At 46.0% G+C, this 18194-nt stretch overlaps 1 protein-coding gene across 1 annotated transcript in view; it reads left to right on the top strand.

Annotated features, from left to right (window-relative positions):
- Positions 1–18194, top strand: part of megf11 (multiple EGF-like-domains 11) — a 40422-nt gene that overhangs the window by 7435 nt on the left and 14793 nt on the right. The window contains 5 exon segments of the mRNA XM_067234171.1: positions 11202–11448; positions 11799–11919; positions 12182–12318; positions 13494–13706; positions 14228–14402. Of these exon segments, the coding sequence (XP_067090272.1) occupies positions 11202–11448; positions 11799–11919; positions 12182–12318; positions 13494–13706; positions 14228–14402 (893 nt within the window).

Below are 18194 nucleotides of genomic sequence, written 5' to 3'. Positions count from 1 at the left end.
TTATATGATGAGGCCTTGCCTGTCACTCCCACTAGAAGAGCTATACTACAGTAATAACAGCTTTCAAATAAAGCGAATGATAAAGACGGATGGCATTTCTACCGGATATATTTAGCCGAAGACTGTCATCGCTGAAGAAATATGAGGTGAAATGAAGCGCTATCATTGATTTAATGTGCTTCAGTTGGATAAATGGTATGTTTAACCCAGGTGCACAGTGGAAGAAATGTGCTTAAATGTGGCGGTTTTAGTGCGTTTACCTTTTACAATTGGGTGTGTTTTCTGTTTTATTTGCGAAGTGAAGGTTCTCCCAGTCTTCCGGAGATTCTAAAAATCAATGCCTCTTTACAAGATAAGTGTTTGGAAAATGTGAGGAGTGGTTTAGCATTGTAAACCGGTGGCTGTCCTCGAGGGATCCCGAGGGATCTATCACACATAATAACGTGTGTGGCCCATGGTTGGTCAGTCATGGACCATGAGCTTGACAAACTCCTCTTTAATGCAGGCTAATGAGACGCTTGGTTTTTTGATTCATGCATGTGGTGTTTGAATGTAGTGTTTGTGAGTTCTGTACTATCACAGACTACTACTGTATCTAATATGCAGCTGTTATTCAGACAGGCGGACATTACTGCAGCAGGCAGTGCTTTGGTGTTTAGTGTTGAGATTTGTATAGGCAGGACTGTAAATGGCAGTGAATGAGATAGAGTAGAATAGCAACATGGATGTCTTTCCTGAGGGGCTAACAACCTCCTCTCATGTCTCTGTCTTCTTTTCCTTCCTGCTGCATCCCTCGGACAACCTCTCCGTTATGATCACGGCAGATCACCGACTCTCATTTATTTTATTTATTTATTTGTTTGTTTATTTGTCAGGGACAATGCAGCGCACATTATTACATACATAAATAACAATATGTTGCATAAAAGGTTTCGAGCCAATAGGCTAATTTGCAACCCCAGTCCCTGGTCAGGCCTTTCAAAAAAAGTTACGCGAAATCAAATGTACTGCATAGTGCAATCAAGCAGCATATACATTATAAAATAATAGAGGCCACACAGGCCCCTGAGTTGTGTAAAGTGTACACCACGCGGATGCAGCCCGCGTTAGTAATGCCAGCGCGTGGCTCCAGTCGAACCAGTCTGAAGAGAGCAGGGAAATGGTGTTTGAACGAAACACAGGTGGGATTTCCGTTCCACGTGAACATGTAAAGCAATGAGCCGGAATCAATAGGATATCTTGTTGTTCGGAGACTCTGGCTTGTACGAACGGAGTTAACATTCCTGGCGTTGCGGTCATGTTCTGAGAGCGGTGGACATGATAGTCGACGTGTAATGCTTCATTCATTTGGGTAGATCAAAGAGCACTGGCAGTTCTCAAAGGGACAGGAATAGAATAAGACCAGTGTGTATGTGTGTGTGTACAGTATTTGTGTGTGTGGAAGAGTGTGTGTAAGGATGTGTGTCTTCATGTGTTTGTGTGCACCTGTTGTTGCGTGCGTGTGTTGTTTTTGTGTGTGTTTGGGTTTATATTTATTGCATTCGTTGGCACTTGGGGCTTGGCTTTTCAGGTGTAGCATGGTGTACAAGTCTCCCAGAGAGCATTGCAGCCTTGTAATTTACTGCCCTGTACGTGACAGTGTTGTTTATGCTGAGCGCTCTGGCCCTTTGAGATATTAGTTTACTGCACCCCTTCTCTGACCCCATTCTTCACTGATCAAGAAAGGAGGAAGGATTATCTTCCAAGACAAACAGGTATTGGTGTAGCTTGTTGTGTACAAAAATAACTTGTTGTGTTGAACACTTGTTTTTATCAGCTTGTTGAAAAAATATTTTTGTGGTCCATAAGGGACTTTTGTTGTTTTTTTTATTTTTGGACTGATACTCTTATTTGTATTTATTTGATTATATTTACATAATTGTACTGCGGTGGGATTGTATGACCGCTGTCTGTGGTGGGTGCTCACGTGCTCATACGTGCACACTTCTTTGGCATCTTATGAATGGATTACTTCTCTATTACACAAACCAGTGTATGTGCAAATACACACATGTGCAAGCACACTGAAATCCCACCGACACACTGGCTCAAGTCACCCTCCTACACATTACGATCGCTCAGTTAATCACAGCATTCACAGCAAACACTCTTTACTTGGATTTTCTTACCATTCCATTAAGCTGGACTCATTCTCCAAAAGTTCCCTGCACCATTAACTCTGGAGAAAAGTTTTGTGAATGTGGGTATGTGTGTAAATGTGTGTGTGAGGTAAATCTGTGTCCTTTTTGGGAGAGGAATCTGCACTGAAAACACAAACTGTTCTAGAATATATAGCCTCACCAAGACTGAGCTGGTGAGTATGGTTGTTATGGAGATGGAAACAATTATGGCAGGACTACAGGTGCTCTGTCTGATGATGTTCAGAACCTTGTACGGTTCATTATCTCTGTGGAGCGGAAGGTGCCGGAACACTACTCGTGCCTAGAGCCTGTGGATGGTTTGATTTAATAAGGACATTAAAAAGCCCTGTCTCTTGTCCTTAAGAGAAGGTCACTGAGTCTAAGATGGCTGAAATGAGATGATAACAGTTTGATGATAAGATAGCAGAGGAATACAAATGTAGAGCAATTCTGTGCTCTGGTCATTTCACAGACTGCAAGACACACTTGAATTCCTGGTCTATTCCATGTTTAAGGAGTTTGTCGTTGCTATGGATTTGATGACCTCCCCATGATTCTGAGCGGGGCTGAGGTTTTTTGCTAAAAGTTGCAGTTCCTCTCATTTAGCCTCTAACATTGAATGCAGTCTCTAGCATTTAGCATAGTGTTGAATTTCCTTTAACAATAACTAAATCTAGACACATAATTGAGACACGACACCGTGGACTATCATTTGTGTCCATGGACACAGTTCTATTTCATGTTGCTCACTGTATTCAGTGTAACACGATTCTCTCTTTCTGAATGGAGACTTCAGAGATCGATGACCCTTTGAGGAGACCCCTATAGCACCTGTTTCATCTTTCTGTCTCTAAGCTATAGTTGTTCTGAGGAGAGTAGCTTTTGACCCAGCTTTGAGTGCTGAATGTGGGGGTTACCAGGGGCCCCTACTTAGGGTGCTCTCTGGTGGTGTCCTTGGTTTGCTTGTGGAATGGGAGCATATTAGCAGTCTCTCTCAGACCCTCTGGTGCACCTGCAATCTCCTGATGTTTAACCCTGGACTTCATTGGAGTGTTGCAGTGATTACTGCCCATCCAGGGGGACATCGATTGTCCTGCTCCTCCCAGGCAAGCCCCACACAATGCTGACGAATTAACTCATGGCCCTGCCAAGTCCAATTAACTGTCAGTGCCGCATCGACGAGCGCCTCCGTTTGTTGAGAGTGAAGAAAAACAAACTTTTAATCAAATTTGCCTCAGGGCCCCAGGGTATCTGGGGCTGTGTTTTGCATTCTTCACTGTTCTCTCTTGCTTGCAGTTGTGCCAACCCCTGGAGGGCTCTATGGCATTGTGCTTGTAGGAAGCAACTCCAACAAGGACTTGTGCCTTGCTCTACTGACAGGTGGAGCTAGCTTTGAGTCTCCTTCTTACCCAGTGCTGGGAATGGAAACACTTATTGTGTCACACACATCTCGGTGTTAGAATTGATTTTTTTAAATAGAGGGTAAATCTTACCCAAGTTTATGACATTTTCTTTTTTACTACATGCATATCGCTGTCGGAAATGTCTATAAGCCTGTTTGACTTGCAGATCGATAGCGCCTCGGGTTCCAAACTTGTAAATTTGTTTGTGTTTTCTCTGAACACGCCCCTCCGTGATCTCCACAAACAGCATCTGCTAATTCTCCCAAGGTCAAGATAAACTGCTCGACTCTCCCCCTCTTTGATTACACTAATGCAGGCATTACAAGCCCAGAAATTCAATTAAATCGGTTGCTTTAGCCTCAGAAGAAAAATTCGAAAGGCAAAGGACAAGAAGGCACGGAGACGCTATCTCCTGGGTGGAGCTTACTAAGTGGAACAAAGGGAAACATCCTGGGCTGTGAGCATCGGAAAAGGGCATCTGGATGATAAGGATCACAGGGAATTTTACAGGAAATGTAATCGCTTGCAAGACACGAGGATGCATTCACCAGGAACGAGGCTGTGCAGTGCAAAAGCTTTAGAACACTTTAAAGTAGGGGTGCAGGATGACCAAGGTCATTCACAGTACAACATTGCTTCAACGTAAATGTTAGGAGATGTTAAAGGCTGAGTTGGGTTGGACCGGCACAATAACAAGGCTATGAGTGAACACCATGTCCTACTGTACACACTTTGTTTCAACTCTCCAATCGAGCTGTCCACTAAGACAGAGAATAGCAGAAAACTGCTGACCAGCTGCTCTGGGCACACACTTTAAGAGTGATTCATGACATCGTAGATATTAGATTTGCATACCCTTTAGGCCAAGAGATTCCTCTGGGCTTTTTATGGTCGAATATTTGGATTGTGATGCACAGTCACCTCAAAGGTGTAAACATGCCAGGTATAACTTTGTCTTTCCTTCAGAATCAGACAAAAAGTAATATTCGGGTGCATGGATCAATGCCCTGGATGCTGAAACAGACTAGACATTACTAAAATGAAAATAGTTGGATACTAATAAATTGTTTGGTTCTATTAGGCAGACATTTACAACGGTGTCAGCAGTGAATAACATTGTACACTCGTTTAAGAGTCTTGCGTCAGGATGTCGTTGAAATGCTGTGAAGCAAAATAATGCAAAGAGTACTTGACACAGTAAAAACCAAGGTAACACCCCTGCAGGCTGGGCTGATTCATTTGAGCCCCCTGTTCAATGCCCTCATCAGACTGGCAGTGGGGGAGACACAACCACACACACAACCACACACACACGCACACACCCATCCACACACAGTTGCTTTTGTCTACCTTCACTTTCATTGTGACTTTGAGAATCCGCAGGAATAATTCATGGGACTCGCGAGAACCACCAGAAAGAACAAAACGGCATTCAGAAATTCATCTCAACCAGTTCCTTTTGCACTCCAGGATATCCTGACCTTTGTGAAGGAGTCTCATAATGTAATACATTAGTCTGCAGACCGGCTGTCAATGTAGAGTGCCCTGCAGCCGCAGACCTCCAGAGTCCCACAGAGATTCTTACCGAGTCCGTCCCTCACTTGTTCTTCTACTTCCTTATGGAACCTCGGCTGAAGAACCGAGGGTACCACTACATCAGTTAGATGAGCCCACTCAATTTCTATTTAGCAAACCTGACCCCACCAGCACCTGCCCACGCTTAACTGATGATGAATACTTTATAAATATATTGTAATTGTGTATTTTAATGGGATTTGTAGGTGCTCTTAATAACAACAAGGGTTCTTGGAACATTAGTGCATCGCGTTTCCTCAAGGCAACAGCGTGGGTTTAGGCCTGACGACCTGCCTCATGACCCTGTGTTGGATCTCCATCCACTCTCCGTTTCAGCTATTTGCAGTGATCATGAGCAGACATTCACCTGCCGAGAACCGTAGAGTCCCTCCAAGATTTGCAGCCCTCTTGATGATCATTTGCATAATGTTAGATCATTAAAAAGAAATTATCCTATGCGTGTGCGTGCGTGTTTGTGGTGGAAGGGTTTGTCTGAAGGGGCTTTCTGAATTTTCCAGATCCTTCGAGCGAACGTATTTCTCCTCCTTAAAAAGAAGTGTGTTCGTGTTTACGACGCAACGATCAAAGCAGGGACCTATCCCGTCCCATTTTCATCAAAAGCCCACGGTCATTATTTGGACGCAACAGCTGTCTTCTGTAGCTGGCTGTTTCCATTTGACTTCCACAGTGGCCTACTCCCCGATGCTCTCAGTCGTGGGTGGACAGAATGCTAAAGTGATGTCCTTCATCCTGCCAATGACATTCACAGTGCCGTGTCTATCTTTAGGACGGAAGAGAAGGCAGTGTTCTCACTGTGGCTCTGGAGCAGCTTGTCTGACACACGTCCCAGTGTCGCCCCGCCCGGTGGCCCTCTCTGTACCTCCACATGAGGGTATGGGGAACTTGGAAAACACTGTTACGCTCCACTAGTCTGCACTGGCTTATGAAGCATCAGAATTCCCTATTAACATATTAACATTCCTATTAATATATTAGGCTCTCCTCACGATATCCATAAGCATATGTTTATGGTTTATGCTGCCCTCTGCTGCAGGACTTGTAGGAAGATCAATCGATCTCTGTTAGTGGCTCACATCCCAGTCAATCCACTGTTTGGTTAAAGCCCTTCTCCCTTTACTGATGTTCTATTGATGCTAAGTGTTCCCCTCTCTATTGTCCATCTCCACCCCCCTCTCATGCCCCATGCCTGCCTAGAATGGTGTCATGTGAATGTGGATCAGCCCTCTGTGCCGACCACGCCCCTCCCACATCGACCGCCGCTACCCCAAGGCTCGTTCTACTTCATCCTAATTAGAATTATTAATTGGAAATGGGAAATCGATGGGTGCAAATTAAGAGAGGTGCGTCTCTGCTTTATTGAGCTGACATTGTCTGTGGAGTGGCTGTCCGCGGACATCGCTGACCTCGCTCCGTGCAGGGTGTTGAAGGCTGCAGCGCCGACAGTATCTTTATTTATGACCCCAGTCACCGCACAAGCAAATGTACAGTAAATAAACATGCACCCTATTATAGTTAAAGTCTGTAGGTGTCCTGCTACAGGGAGCAAAGAGGTTGTTTTTAACAGGACGGGGGTGGGGGAAGGGTGAGTTATTAATTGGAAGACGCAGTGGGCTGTGTAACAATGTGCTGATAGCACACTTTCATGAGCCGTGTCAGGTTCTGTTGAATAAGCTGCTGCTTAACTGCATCCAGGCATCTCGCCCACCATGAATGCATTATGGACCAACCTGCAGCCTTTATTAGACATTGCCCCTGTATCCCACACTTATTGTCTAGTGGGCAGTCTGTGAGATGACCTGGCCTTGTCAGCTTTGGTGAACTTCCTTACCTTAACTCTGTTAATACGACGTATCGAAGAGCTGCCTGTGGGCGGCCCTAGCCCTTCTATCGATCCAGGTTTGCGTCCTGAGCAGAACTTGGACAAATGACCAGATCCTTCTCGGGATAAACATCCAGGTCAGACTTTGTAATCATTAATGTATCCTCTAAAAGGAACGTGCTTTTACACTCATTAGTTGTGTGGTTCTGAAGAACACACAGAACACACAGTTCCACAGTCACATCTTGTTAGCTTTTCAGAGCTTCAAATCAGCAACGAGAAACCTGAGTACCATTTATACAGGAAAGGCTTCATACAGCAAGTACGTAGTCTTTCACTAGTGTGTGAGCAGGTGCGTGCCCTTGCATGTGTGTGTGTATGTGTGTGTGCACGTGTGTGTGCGCCTGTGTGTGTGCATGGGCTTGATCTCGTGCTGCTCCACATCCCAGGGGAAGGTGAACTCACTGGGGCTTGGCCAAGATGAATTAGGCCAGGACCAACAACACGCCCCTCACCGACAGCACCAGCTTGCTGCGTTCCCTGTTATTCCAATTCAGCAGATTTCCCTCCATGACTATTGGCAGTTACTTCTGTATATTTAGAAAAACATCCATCAAGCTCACTATGATGTATCCGAAATATGTTCTTGTTGCGTCGTGGTTTCGGTGTGTTAATAAATAAGAGTCATGTGCGAGGGCAGACCGTGGTGGGCTGGTCTTGTAGCATGTTGTCAGCTATTACAACTGGAGATGAAAAAATGTTTAAAAAAATGCCTTGAGACATTTATCCTTCAAGGTCACGCAACCATCATCCCTTTCACACCGAGCCCTTATAGAAATCATGTCTGCTCAAACTGTTAGTCTAGCCTTGAGTCAGGGAGCTGTGATGAATGACTTCATGTAGGGTGAGTGGATGAAGGGTGTGTGAAGGAATGGTATGTTGGGTAAGGCTTTGTTTATTAACTTAACGGCACTAATTGAATGAGTTTCTGAGGGGCTAATCAGATCTAATAACGTCCTAATGAAGAGTTGAAGCTGATACAAGTTATTTTACAAATGTTCTGGTGAGAAGAACATCATAAATTAGGACTCAATACTAAATCTTAGGAATATTCAGCCAAGAAAAAGCTTGGCTATCTAAAAATGAAAGCATCTACAGTATGTTATGAATTGTCTAAGCTATTTCGATATGCATTTTGAAACTCCACCGCCTTTACTGTACGACACTCCTCAAGTCATCTCCTCACTCTCCTGTAACCTTTGTGGAGGCTCAGGCTAATCAAAACACACCCAAGGTGACAAATATTACCAGGAGTTTCTTGACTGCTGTGAGAGTAAAGAGCTTCTCAACTTCTTTCAGTTTAAGGAAGGCTGTAGAATCTTCCAGCATGTATTATTAAAGGTAGTGTTCAAACACTACTTGGAGTAATTTTGTCCGTTTTATTGTCAGGCCATGAATATGCCATCACTCTCTTCCACAATATTGAGTTAGTCTAACTTTCCCAGGTCCAGTGAGGTGTGTGGTAGGTTTATTGGAATGGATAAAAGCAGGTCTTTTACTGGTGCTCTGCTCTTTGGAGTTTCTCTTTCCGTGTTTATGTGACAGTGAGTGATTCAGGTTGGGAGGAGAGAACTTGGGCTGGCTGCCAGTCACTCCAATAGGACTAATGTGTCCCTGATCTCTCCCAGTCAGAACTGGCAATTCCAGCGTGTCACTGAGTTATACAGCCACCTCTGTCCACAGCTATCAAGCCATCATTTATGCCAGTCTCGGCTCGTCAGGGTACATCTGTATCATGTGCCCTGCTGAATAAATGAGGTGGAAAACGGTTGTGTCTGTCCGCCTTTTGGATTCAGAAAGAACTCTTTCTTTGTGAAGAGACTCGTCTTAAAGGGCGCCTTGAGAAGCTTATGTGAGCATTTTAAATGGCACATGCTCTCTACAGTGAACATTTAGAAAAAAGCCATTTTGCCGAAGAGGCCAGGAGACTCAGAAGGAAAACTTCTGAGTCAGAGTCAAATGCCACTGAAAGCTGTTTAGGTTTAATCTTGTGGCAGTCAGCCACAATGCATGCATGCTTTAGAGAACACTTCATAGCTCAGCGCTAATGTGATGGTTCCCTCAGCCCATTCTCGACACATCACCTTCCCGAGTTTTAAGTTTGTTGCCCCTCCAAAAGATCAGTTTTGTTTCAGCCGAGGGGATTGCATGCGATGCCAACCATGTGTCCCTGCGGGGGAGGTTAACCATGTTTACACCCTCATGCTCTAGGAACCGTTGGAGCACAGGTCGGCTGCTCTACGCTCCTTCTCATTAGTCTGTCCGACTCGGGCCAGACCAGTTAATGGTGGTTGGCTTGGGAGGTTCTTCAGCCCCTGGACTGTGTGGGATTCATCACCCACGCTCCGCAAACCATAGGGGGTCCTCATCCCTCTCCCAGTTTAGTCTCCCTCTCCAAAGCTGCTGCTTTAAACAACTCAAACCAAAAGTGATGTTGGCCAAAGTTTCTCCGTCTCCTCTCTGTTTGCCCACAGCGCACCGTGAACTCTGACTCCTTAATCACAGTTAAACGCTGTCAGAGGGGCGAAGGGAGCGTCCGCTGTGGTGAGTCTAAAAACCTCCGTACAGGAGGAAGACGAGCAGATAATGGGCTTTGCTCCAAATGTGCTGAGGCGTCCTACTGCAAGCTAAAGAAGGTTTAAAACTTCAAATGGATACATTTGTGGAGCTCCTAAGAGGCAGAAATGTCTGCAAATTAAGCTCTGCCTAAAGTTCTCTTTATTTTTGCTGTCACCCTCCCTCCGGGTTAGTATTTCACTCAACGAGTGGCCATGGAGGGCTTTCAGAACCGCCACTGTTGGACTCTGCGGTGGGTGAACACTTAACGACGGCCGTCTCAGCATGCTGGTGGTTGTAAGTTGCGAGCGGAGGTGAGGAGGTCTCTGGGTAGGCGTTGCCTGCCAGAACGGTGGACGTGTGCTGTTTTCCAGTGTGGGTGAACGAAGGGAGCACTGATGAGTGCTGATAGACTGCCGAGCAGAGCTGCGGCGGAACTGCTCATCTATTACGCCGACCGCCCTCGCACACTTCACATTTAATGTGCCGGGGTCGTCGACGTGACAGCAGCTCAACCTTCAGGGAAGTCAGCCCCGCCAGACCACTGGCCAGGAGCGTATTAGATGGAATCGATAGTTGCCACCCACCCCAGCCCCGCAACATGGCCTTTAGCAGAGAGCTGCTGTGTTCCAGGACCCCCTCCAGGACAGAGCTGCTTCCAGCAGGAGAAGGATGATCATCCTCCTGCTAGGTGCTTGGCACAAACAGGCCTCAGTGATGACCATGAAACAGGTTTCATTAAGGCCCCTTCCCAGTTGATCACGGTCCTGGCAGGAAGATGGCATTTTGGGAGGGAGTCTGGTGTCTTTACCTTTCGTGAGCCGGTCTGCTGTGATGTGGGAATCAATATGTAAATATTCGCTGTCCGGGAAACTGTGCCCCATGCTGGGCAGTTATGCAAGGCTCTGTTGCTGCTTCTGTAAAAGAGACAGACAAAAGTTCTTACAAGCTGTTGAAACTACCCAGGATTTATACCCTTCCATGTCATTCCAAATGCTGTTGACTTGGCTTCTTAGGACTCTAATACAGATCAACTTGGCAATTTGCACACTTTATCAAATAATTTGGGTTAACAAATTATTTCTCAAATGAGCCAGAGAGATAATTCTGAGAGTAGAGAAACAGTGTATTTTCAGTCTCTACACCATTCTCTTCTGGGGGCTCTGGTATCGATAAAGCATTTAAATCAGCGATACATCTCAACAAATGCAAGACCATTAAGTGTTATTACTTTACAAATCTTCCTCCATGCCAGTGCCGGGGTACAAGTTAGCAATTCAGACTCTGTTGAGGATTTATCATCAGAGTTCATTTCTATGGGTTCTACAATTTAAATGTGGGGATAAGAATATTTCCCTGCTTAATATCTCAGGTCTTAGGTCGATTACTTCCGTCTTTTCCCCTAAGTGTACATTGATGTGCGCTGATGTTTCACTGTTCTTGTAAGAGACCCCAGATGAACATCATGTACAAACAACAATGATGTAATGCAAAATGTGCCTATCAAGTACCATTAAAACCATTACCATGACTACCCATATGCATGGCCCTTATTGTCTGATCCCATGTCTTTTTGTGTGTCTGCAGGCTGTGAGAGTGACTACTGGGGGCCCCACTGCAGTAACCGTTGCCAGTGCCAGAATGGGGCCAAGTGTAACCCCATCACAGGGGCCTGTGTCTGTACCGACGGCTACCAGGGCTGGCGCTGTGAGGAGCCCTGTGAGCAGGGTTACTACGGCAAACTGTGCCAGCTCCCTTGCCAATGCCTCAATGGCGCCACCTGCCACCACGAGACAGGAGAGTGTATCTGCGCACCAGGGTACTCGGGGGCCTTGTGAGTACCTACCGCGTAAAACGGAGTCGGGCTCGTAATCCGAAGGTTACCGGTTCGATTCCCGACCGTGCCAAATGATGTTGTGTCCTTGGGCAAGGCACTTCACCCTACTTGCCTCGGGGGGAATGTCCCTGTACTTACTGTAAGTCGCTCTGGATAAGAGCGTCTGCAAAATGACTAATTGTAAATGTAAAACGCAGACGCCCTCCCAACTGTTTCTTCTCTCCGTGTCACTCATGGTCTGCGTCTGCCCTCTTCAAAGGGGAGACAAATAAATATGCATGACGGACATTGTTGTCAGCCGGTGGTGTGACTGGCGGTGTGTGTTCTCTCGCTCTGTGCCATGCCAGCTGTGGAGAGCGCTGCCCCTATGGTAGCCACGGGTCCCAGTGCGAGCAACGTTGCCCCTGTCAGAACGGAGGGACGTGCCACCACATCACAGGAGAGTGCTCCTGCCCGGCAGGATGGACGGTAGGACTGCGACTAGGGAGGGACGGAGGAAGAGAGAGAGGAGGGGGGGGGGGGAGGATTAGAAGGTTAGATGACTTTGGAATCCTAACACATCTCCTCAAACTCACACAACTAACAGAACTAAAGAGCTGTTGTTTCTCAAAGAGGGCGAAGTCAGTCACGAACTCATGACATTGTAGACGTTGTTCTCCACATCAGATTCCTAGTGAGTGTGTTTGTCTTAACCTAACCCAGCGTTTGACCCACCTGGGTGGATTTGCAGGGTTCCGTTTGTGCCCAACCATGTCACGCTGGCAAGTATGGCATCAACTGCAGCAAGGACTGTTCCTGCCGCAACGCAGGGCTGTGTGACCACATCTCTGGGCAGTGTCAGTGCACTGCAGGCTACAGTGGACGAAGGTGCGTACATAATCTTAACCTTTTGTAGAATCAGCCTATAGAAGTTCTCTTTCTTTCTCAGAGAAGGAAAGATGGAATAGGACCACAAGACAGTACTTATACATGTCCATTAGTTGATAAAAGGAACTATTTAATATAGGTACTTATGTTTTATTCACATGCCCTATTAGCTGCTGCCCTGGCTGTGTCCATGTGGTGAGCTTCCATTCATCTCCATCCCTCCCATCCTGTCCATTCATCTCCACAGTGGGCGCCTTGCTGTTTGGTTTCAACTCATTAATTATAAGTAATGTCCTTTTATTAGGACTCCATTGACATCCACAGATCTCTCTAGTTCCCTCTGTCTGACTGAATGGCTCAGAGCTAGCCAGGCTTGATTAGTTCAGCCAAAGCAATTGTCTGAAGGAAGAAAACCTTTTCTGAACCAGACTTACTTATGCGGTAATATTTAGCAAAATTGCCCTCATTCATTTAGCCAATGACAGGTGGATTAACCTGCCAGGGATAATCTAAGATTATGTTATTTCCTCACTCACCTCTGCCCAGTTTAATAATACTTGTTCTTTTTGTTAAGGACTAAATCCAATGTTATTTAAACATGAAACATAACTAGGCCATTTTATAATTTAATTGAGCTATTTATCAGCTTCGTAATGGCTTTGTTGGACACCTGAAATTGATGTTCTGCCAGGATTGTATATTTAAATTCCCTGCTCAGAATCTTCTCAGCACTTATTTTACGCCGGATAGTTAATGAAGATTGCTCGCCCGAGAAAACCCTTCTGGTGCTGCAGGGTAGTCCTACCGTAACTGCTAACAGCAATAGGATTCTCTAGTTACGTTCCAGGTCTCGTTGAGCTTCCCAACTTTTGATTCAAATATGTCCTGACTTGGAGGTGTTTCCAGTAAGGGATTCTTTCTGTTGTTGTTGGAGTCTATGTCAGGGTGCATGGATAATGTTGCACGTTTAGGGACGTAGGGAGTCAGGTGGCTGAGCGGTTAGGGAATCGGGCTAGTAATCAGAAGGTTGCCGGTTCGATTCCCGGCTGTGGCAAATGAAGTTGTATCCTTGGGCAAGGCACTTCACCCTACTTTCCTCGGGGGAATGTCACTGTACTTACTGTAAGTTTCTCTGGATAGGAGCGTCTACTAAATGTTGCATGTTTGTGTTTTAGGTGCCAAGAAGAGTGTCCGGTGGGCAGCTATGGTCCTCAGTGTGCCCTTCGATGTGACTGTCAGAACGGAGGCAAATGTTACCACATCAACGGGGCCTGTCTGTGTGACACGGGGTTCAAAGGACCTCACTGTCAGGAGAGGTTCTGTCCTCCGGGCCTCTATGGCCTCATCTGTGACAAGTACTGCCCTTGCAACGCCACCAACACTCTCAGGTGAGACGGAGATATGAACCCCGGGAGCGTGAGGCGAACCTGTGTGTATCAGACATGAAACAAGAGCTCGACGAATCAATTAGCCTTTATCTGAGCTCTTAGCCAGTTCACGTTTCCAAATCTGGACACGTCTTGTCACACAGTTAGCTTTTAATCGTGACCTTTGCTTCATTCATTATTTCTCAGCAACATTCAGAGCTAATGCAATGTTAATGTTCTGATCCTGGCTTGCCTTGCTGGGTGCTGGAATGGTACAACTCATTACAGGAGGAAGGAGAAAAGAGACAGCTCATCCATCTGGAGGCGCATGTAGAGTCTAAGATGGATGAAGCGTTGTCGCCACGGAGTTCACCATTTGACTTTCCTTTGAAATGAGGTGTTGATGCTCTCAAGTAGGGTTACACAGCAACTATCTCTCTCTTGTTCTCTTTCCCTCTTTTTTCCCCCCGAATCTCTTTCACTCTCCTCCTCTCTCTCTCTGTTTGTGTTCCCCTCTCCTCGCTCTTCGCTCTCTGGTACAGCTGCCATCCCCTGTCTGGTGAATGCACCTGTGCTGCCGGGTGGACGGGGCTGTACTGCAACGAAACCTGCCCTCCTGGTTTCTATGGTGAAGGCTGCATGCTGCCATGTAACTGTGCCAACGGGGCCGACTGCCACGGTGTCACCAGCGCCTGCATATGTGCACCTGGTTTCATGGTGAGTTGTCATCAAATCAAATCACATGTATTTGTGTAGCCCTTTTTACACGCAAGCATGTCACAGAGGGCTTCACATACGCCCATAGAACTGCCCCTCAACCAACCTAAACCCTCAAGGTTTGTCATTTGGTTGATCATTGGCCTACATCGTGATGATGCAGTCCATGGCTGCAGCGGGCACACAGTCCTGGTCTGTTCCACCCAGGGGGGGGTTCTGTGTTGCTTCTGCAAAGTTTTCACCTCGTCGGTGGAGCAGTTGGTGGAACTGTCAGATGTCTGGTGTTTCCAAAGCACCCTACTAGCATAGTTTAAGGTAGCAATATGATCTACTCTATTTTATGAAATATGCTTTTTTTTCTCACTCTTCATAACATACAGTTTATACCCGATAGCATTTTCTATATTTTCATCACCTAAAAATCCACAATTAATTTTGCTGTCGGTTAAGTATCCCTCAAGGTTTTTGATTCAGCTTTTTCATTTCATTTTAAAAAACAGCTAAAAAAGCTAAAAAAGTGTACAGTAATTCTTAAGTTCTTTTTTTGACTATTTGCACAGATGAAAAAAGAAATGCCATTGCTGGCCAGTTAGTATTTGGTGATCGAGACAGCAGGCTTGCACAGAGAGACAGGAACAGGGTGAGACTATTGAACAGGAATAACACTTCCTCATAATGCATTTGCTATATTGCACCACAGGGCTGCACAAAAAGAAAAGACCCTGCCGAAGAAAGACTCTTAGTCTCCATGTCCTACTGGCATGGATAATATAGCATGCTGTTCTACAATTCGGCCATCAACTCAGCCTAAGCCTCTACCAAGACCTGTCCGAGTTGAAAGTATCATCTGCACCCTACGCCCTCTCTCTGGCTAGGTATCCCATTTTTATGGATTCCTTTTACTAGGGACACCTCATGTCCACTTTGTTATACTTTGTCAACAAATCAAGTTACAGAGCGTGAGGTACTTTTCTGCCAACACTACATTTCCGTGCAAATTGCCTGTGTCTTACAGCGGGCCACTGTGGTGATTTGAGCTACCTAGCGGGGGCACAGACTGTGTCTTAATTTGCTCCACCTGTTCGGTGTGGTGGATTCTGGGAGCCGATGCCAGATCCATTAAACAGGCCTAGAGGGCAGGAGCAGGCTACAGAGAGGATGATGTCAGAAGGGAGCAGAGCACACCGACTTCATGTGAAGAGCAGACACTAAATGGTTCAATTGAATAAAAGATGACAGAAGTTCCAATTTACAATATTTTTGCAATATGTCTGTCAAGTAACTGTCAAAGGTAATTATTTCGCTAAATGATTTGATTACATGAATGATTTGATGAAATATGCCTCCTTTTTGTAGGTTTGGTGTCATTACATACAGTATATACTGTACAGTGTAGGAAAATATGTCTACACATGAAAGCCAAGCAGTGCTGTAGATTGATACCCATTGTTGCATTGTATATCATAATTCAGCCATGATAAGTGGGGATTAGTAATGATGTGATCACAGTTTTGCTTTAGTTACACAACTTATCTGTGCGCCTTGGTCTCTACCAAGAAGCCGTTCACCCAAGTAGGAGAACTTGCGATGTCTCCAAAATCTACCAAAATGTGAGGATTCTACGAGTAGACATTCATTTCCTTCATTACTTTAAATCTTAAATTTGATAGTAGCAGCGCTTGTCACAAATCCCTACATCTCGCTGGAGGTAACACCGAAACATTATTAAGGCCCCAGACCTGGCTGTTTGTGAAGTCCAGTCCTGAGAGGGCCGTGATAACAGCCACAGCCTCCCTGCTGACTCCTCTGTGGGGTCTCATCGGGTGGTAAACCAGCCCAAGTGCCAAGAAAAGAACAACATCCTGCACGGTTGATTTAGCGCTAGTAATTGGACATGCTCTTTCTTTGACTGGGACAAAGTGATTACATGTTACCTTTCCAAGGAATTGTCCTCAGCAATCTACTGTTGGCGCTGCAGGTGGGCACTTTCTGTACTGTGTTTATGTTTTATGTTACAAACAGACTGTGTGAACTGCGTTTCCGTTGACTTTGTGACATTGACTTGAGTTTTAGAGGGTCTTAAAGTGGGCAAAAGCAACATATTTTCCCCTTTGAGTCGGCTTCCTCATCGCATCAAAATCGTTCAATTTCTGTTTTGCTCAGTGAGTTTTAAACTGACAGTCAACTGGGCTGCAATTAGATTAACTGTTGGGGAGTGAGACTGATGGGTGATTAGCGGTGCCATTTGCATCCAGTCTCAATGGGCACCAAACTAATCGATGTTGTGTCGGCGAGAGGAGAGACGTTCTACAAACTGCTGTCCAATTACTTTAACACAATAATGCATACGAATGTAATGCCTCAGCCCGCGCTTCAGTCTGGAAGCAGATCTGGACCCGGAACATCCTCTCCTCAGCCAGGTCCTGCTTCCACACTGCACGTTCTGGGGGGATTTATGGTTCTTCCTGTCTCAAAACCACGGACAGTTCCAGTATTAATAATGTCTCCCACATGCTGAGTTTATATTCCATGTGAGCTCAGAAGGAATATAAATCAGTCGACTAATGAGAGCTGCCTAAAGCTCTATGTGACTGGTCCAACCAGTGGGTTCTATGCCATGTGGGGGAACCCAAGTGGAATTCAACGCATCCATGGATGTAACTAAATCCATGTGGTCATTTGTGGCTCAGTGACCCTTTATCCATGAGACCACTCACCAGTAAATTGCCTGTGCTCTAGAGAGAAAGGCTCAAGCCCAGCTCCAAACCTATCACCCGCCCATGACTCTTGTCCGACGCTGAGAGCAGCTGCACCAGAGTCGCTATTGTTAGTAGTCCTGACACTGTCATATTAAGCAGAAGAAAGTCACTGGCACCGATTGATAAAAATGTCATTCACCGATGGAAGCTTTTATGTGTTGCACGCGGAGGAGAGAGGCTTTAAGATGTGCATTCTGCCCCTGGCGCCCAGTGACATATATCCTCTCCTGCTTGCCTCCCATTGAACCTGGTTTCAAAATGATAATGAGAGCGGTGAGCAGTCGGAAGATCCCTAGCTCTCCGGAGTGGGAAACGGGAGCCACTCAGGAGTCCTCTAACCCGCTAATTGGAACCCTAAATCATTGTGTCAGCTGTCACTCATGGCAGGGCTGGGAAGGGAGGGGTGCGGTGCGGGCATCCATAGAGGAGCTCTGATCACCAGCTCTGGGGGCAGATGGGGAGGTGGGGAGGTGTGGAGGTGTGTGCTAGTCTCAGCCTTTTCAAGCAGAGGAATTCTAATGACGGTGGGCCAGAGAGGACGGGGTGGAGAGCTCAGTCTCCTTTACCAGATGGTTCACTCTAATGCGTCAATGAGGGACTTAAGGGCTGGGCCCCAGTGGGCTGCCTGTGTCTCACGGTTAGCTCATTACTGGAGCTGTGTGAGAGAGAGAGAGAGAGACACCCTTAAAGCCACACCGGAGCTCAGAACTTCCCCTGCTCTGTCACCCAGGCCCCTGAAATCTTTCCCTGCTGGTGGTCCACTGCCTCCTCTCTCCACTAAGGGCTTGTCTGTCTGCAGGAGATTCTACAGATCCCTTGCAGTCCAGTCTGCCATACAGCGGCGGTGTTAGTCTAATAGACAATCAGCGAATCAGTAACTTACTCAAATCTTTCCACTTTTTGACATTTTCTTTTTTCAAATGTGCAATAGAACTTCTCCTGTCTGGATCTGCTTTGTGTTTCTATCAATGTGAGGCTCTTGGTTTGAAACTTGTGAATGCCAGCGTGTGACGCCGTGGGACCGACCTCTCGT

The sequence above is a fragment of the Osmerus mordax genome, chromosome 4 (genome assembly GCF_038355195.1).
Source record: "Osmerus mordax isolate fOsmMor3 chromosome 4, fOsmMor3.pri, whole genome shotgun sequence".
Taxonomy (NCBI): Eukaryota; Metazoa; Chordata; class Actinopteri; order Osmeriformes; family Osmeridae; genus Osmerus; species Osmerus mordax.
Note: the sequence above shows the minus strand (reverse complement) of the source record. Positions and strands in the feature narration are given on the sequence as shown.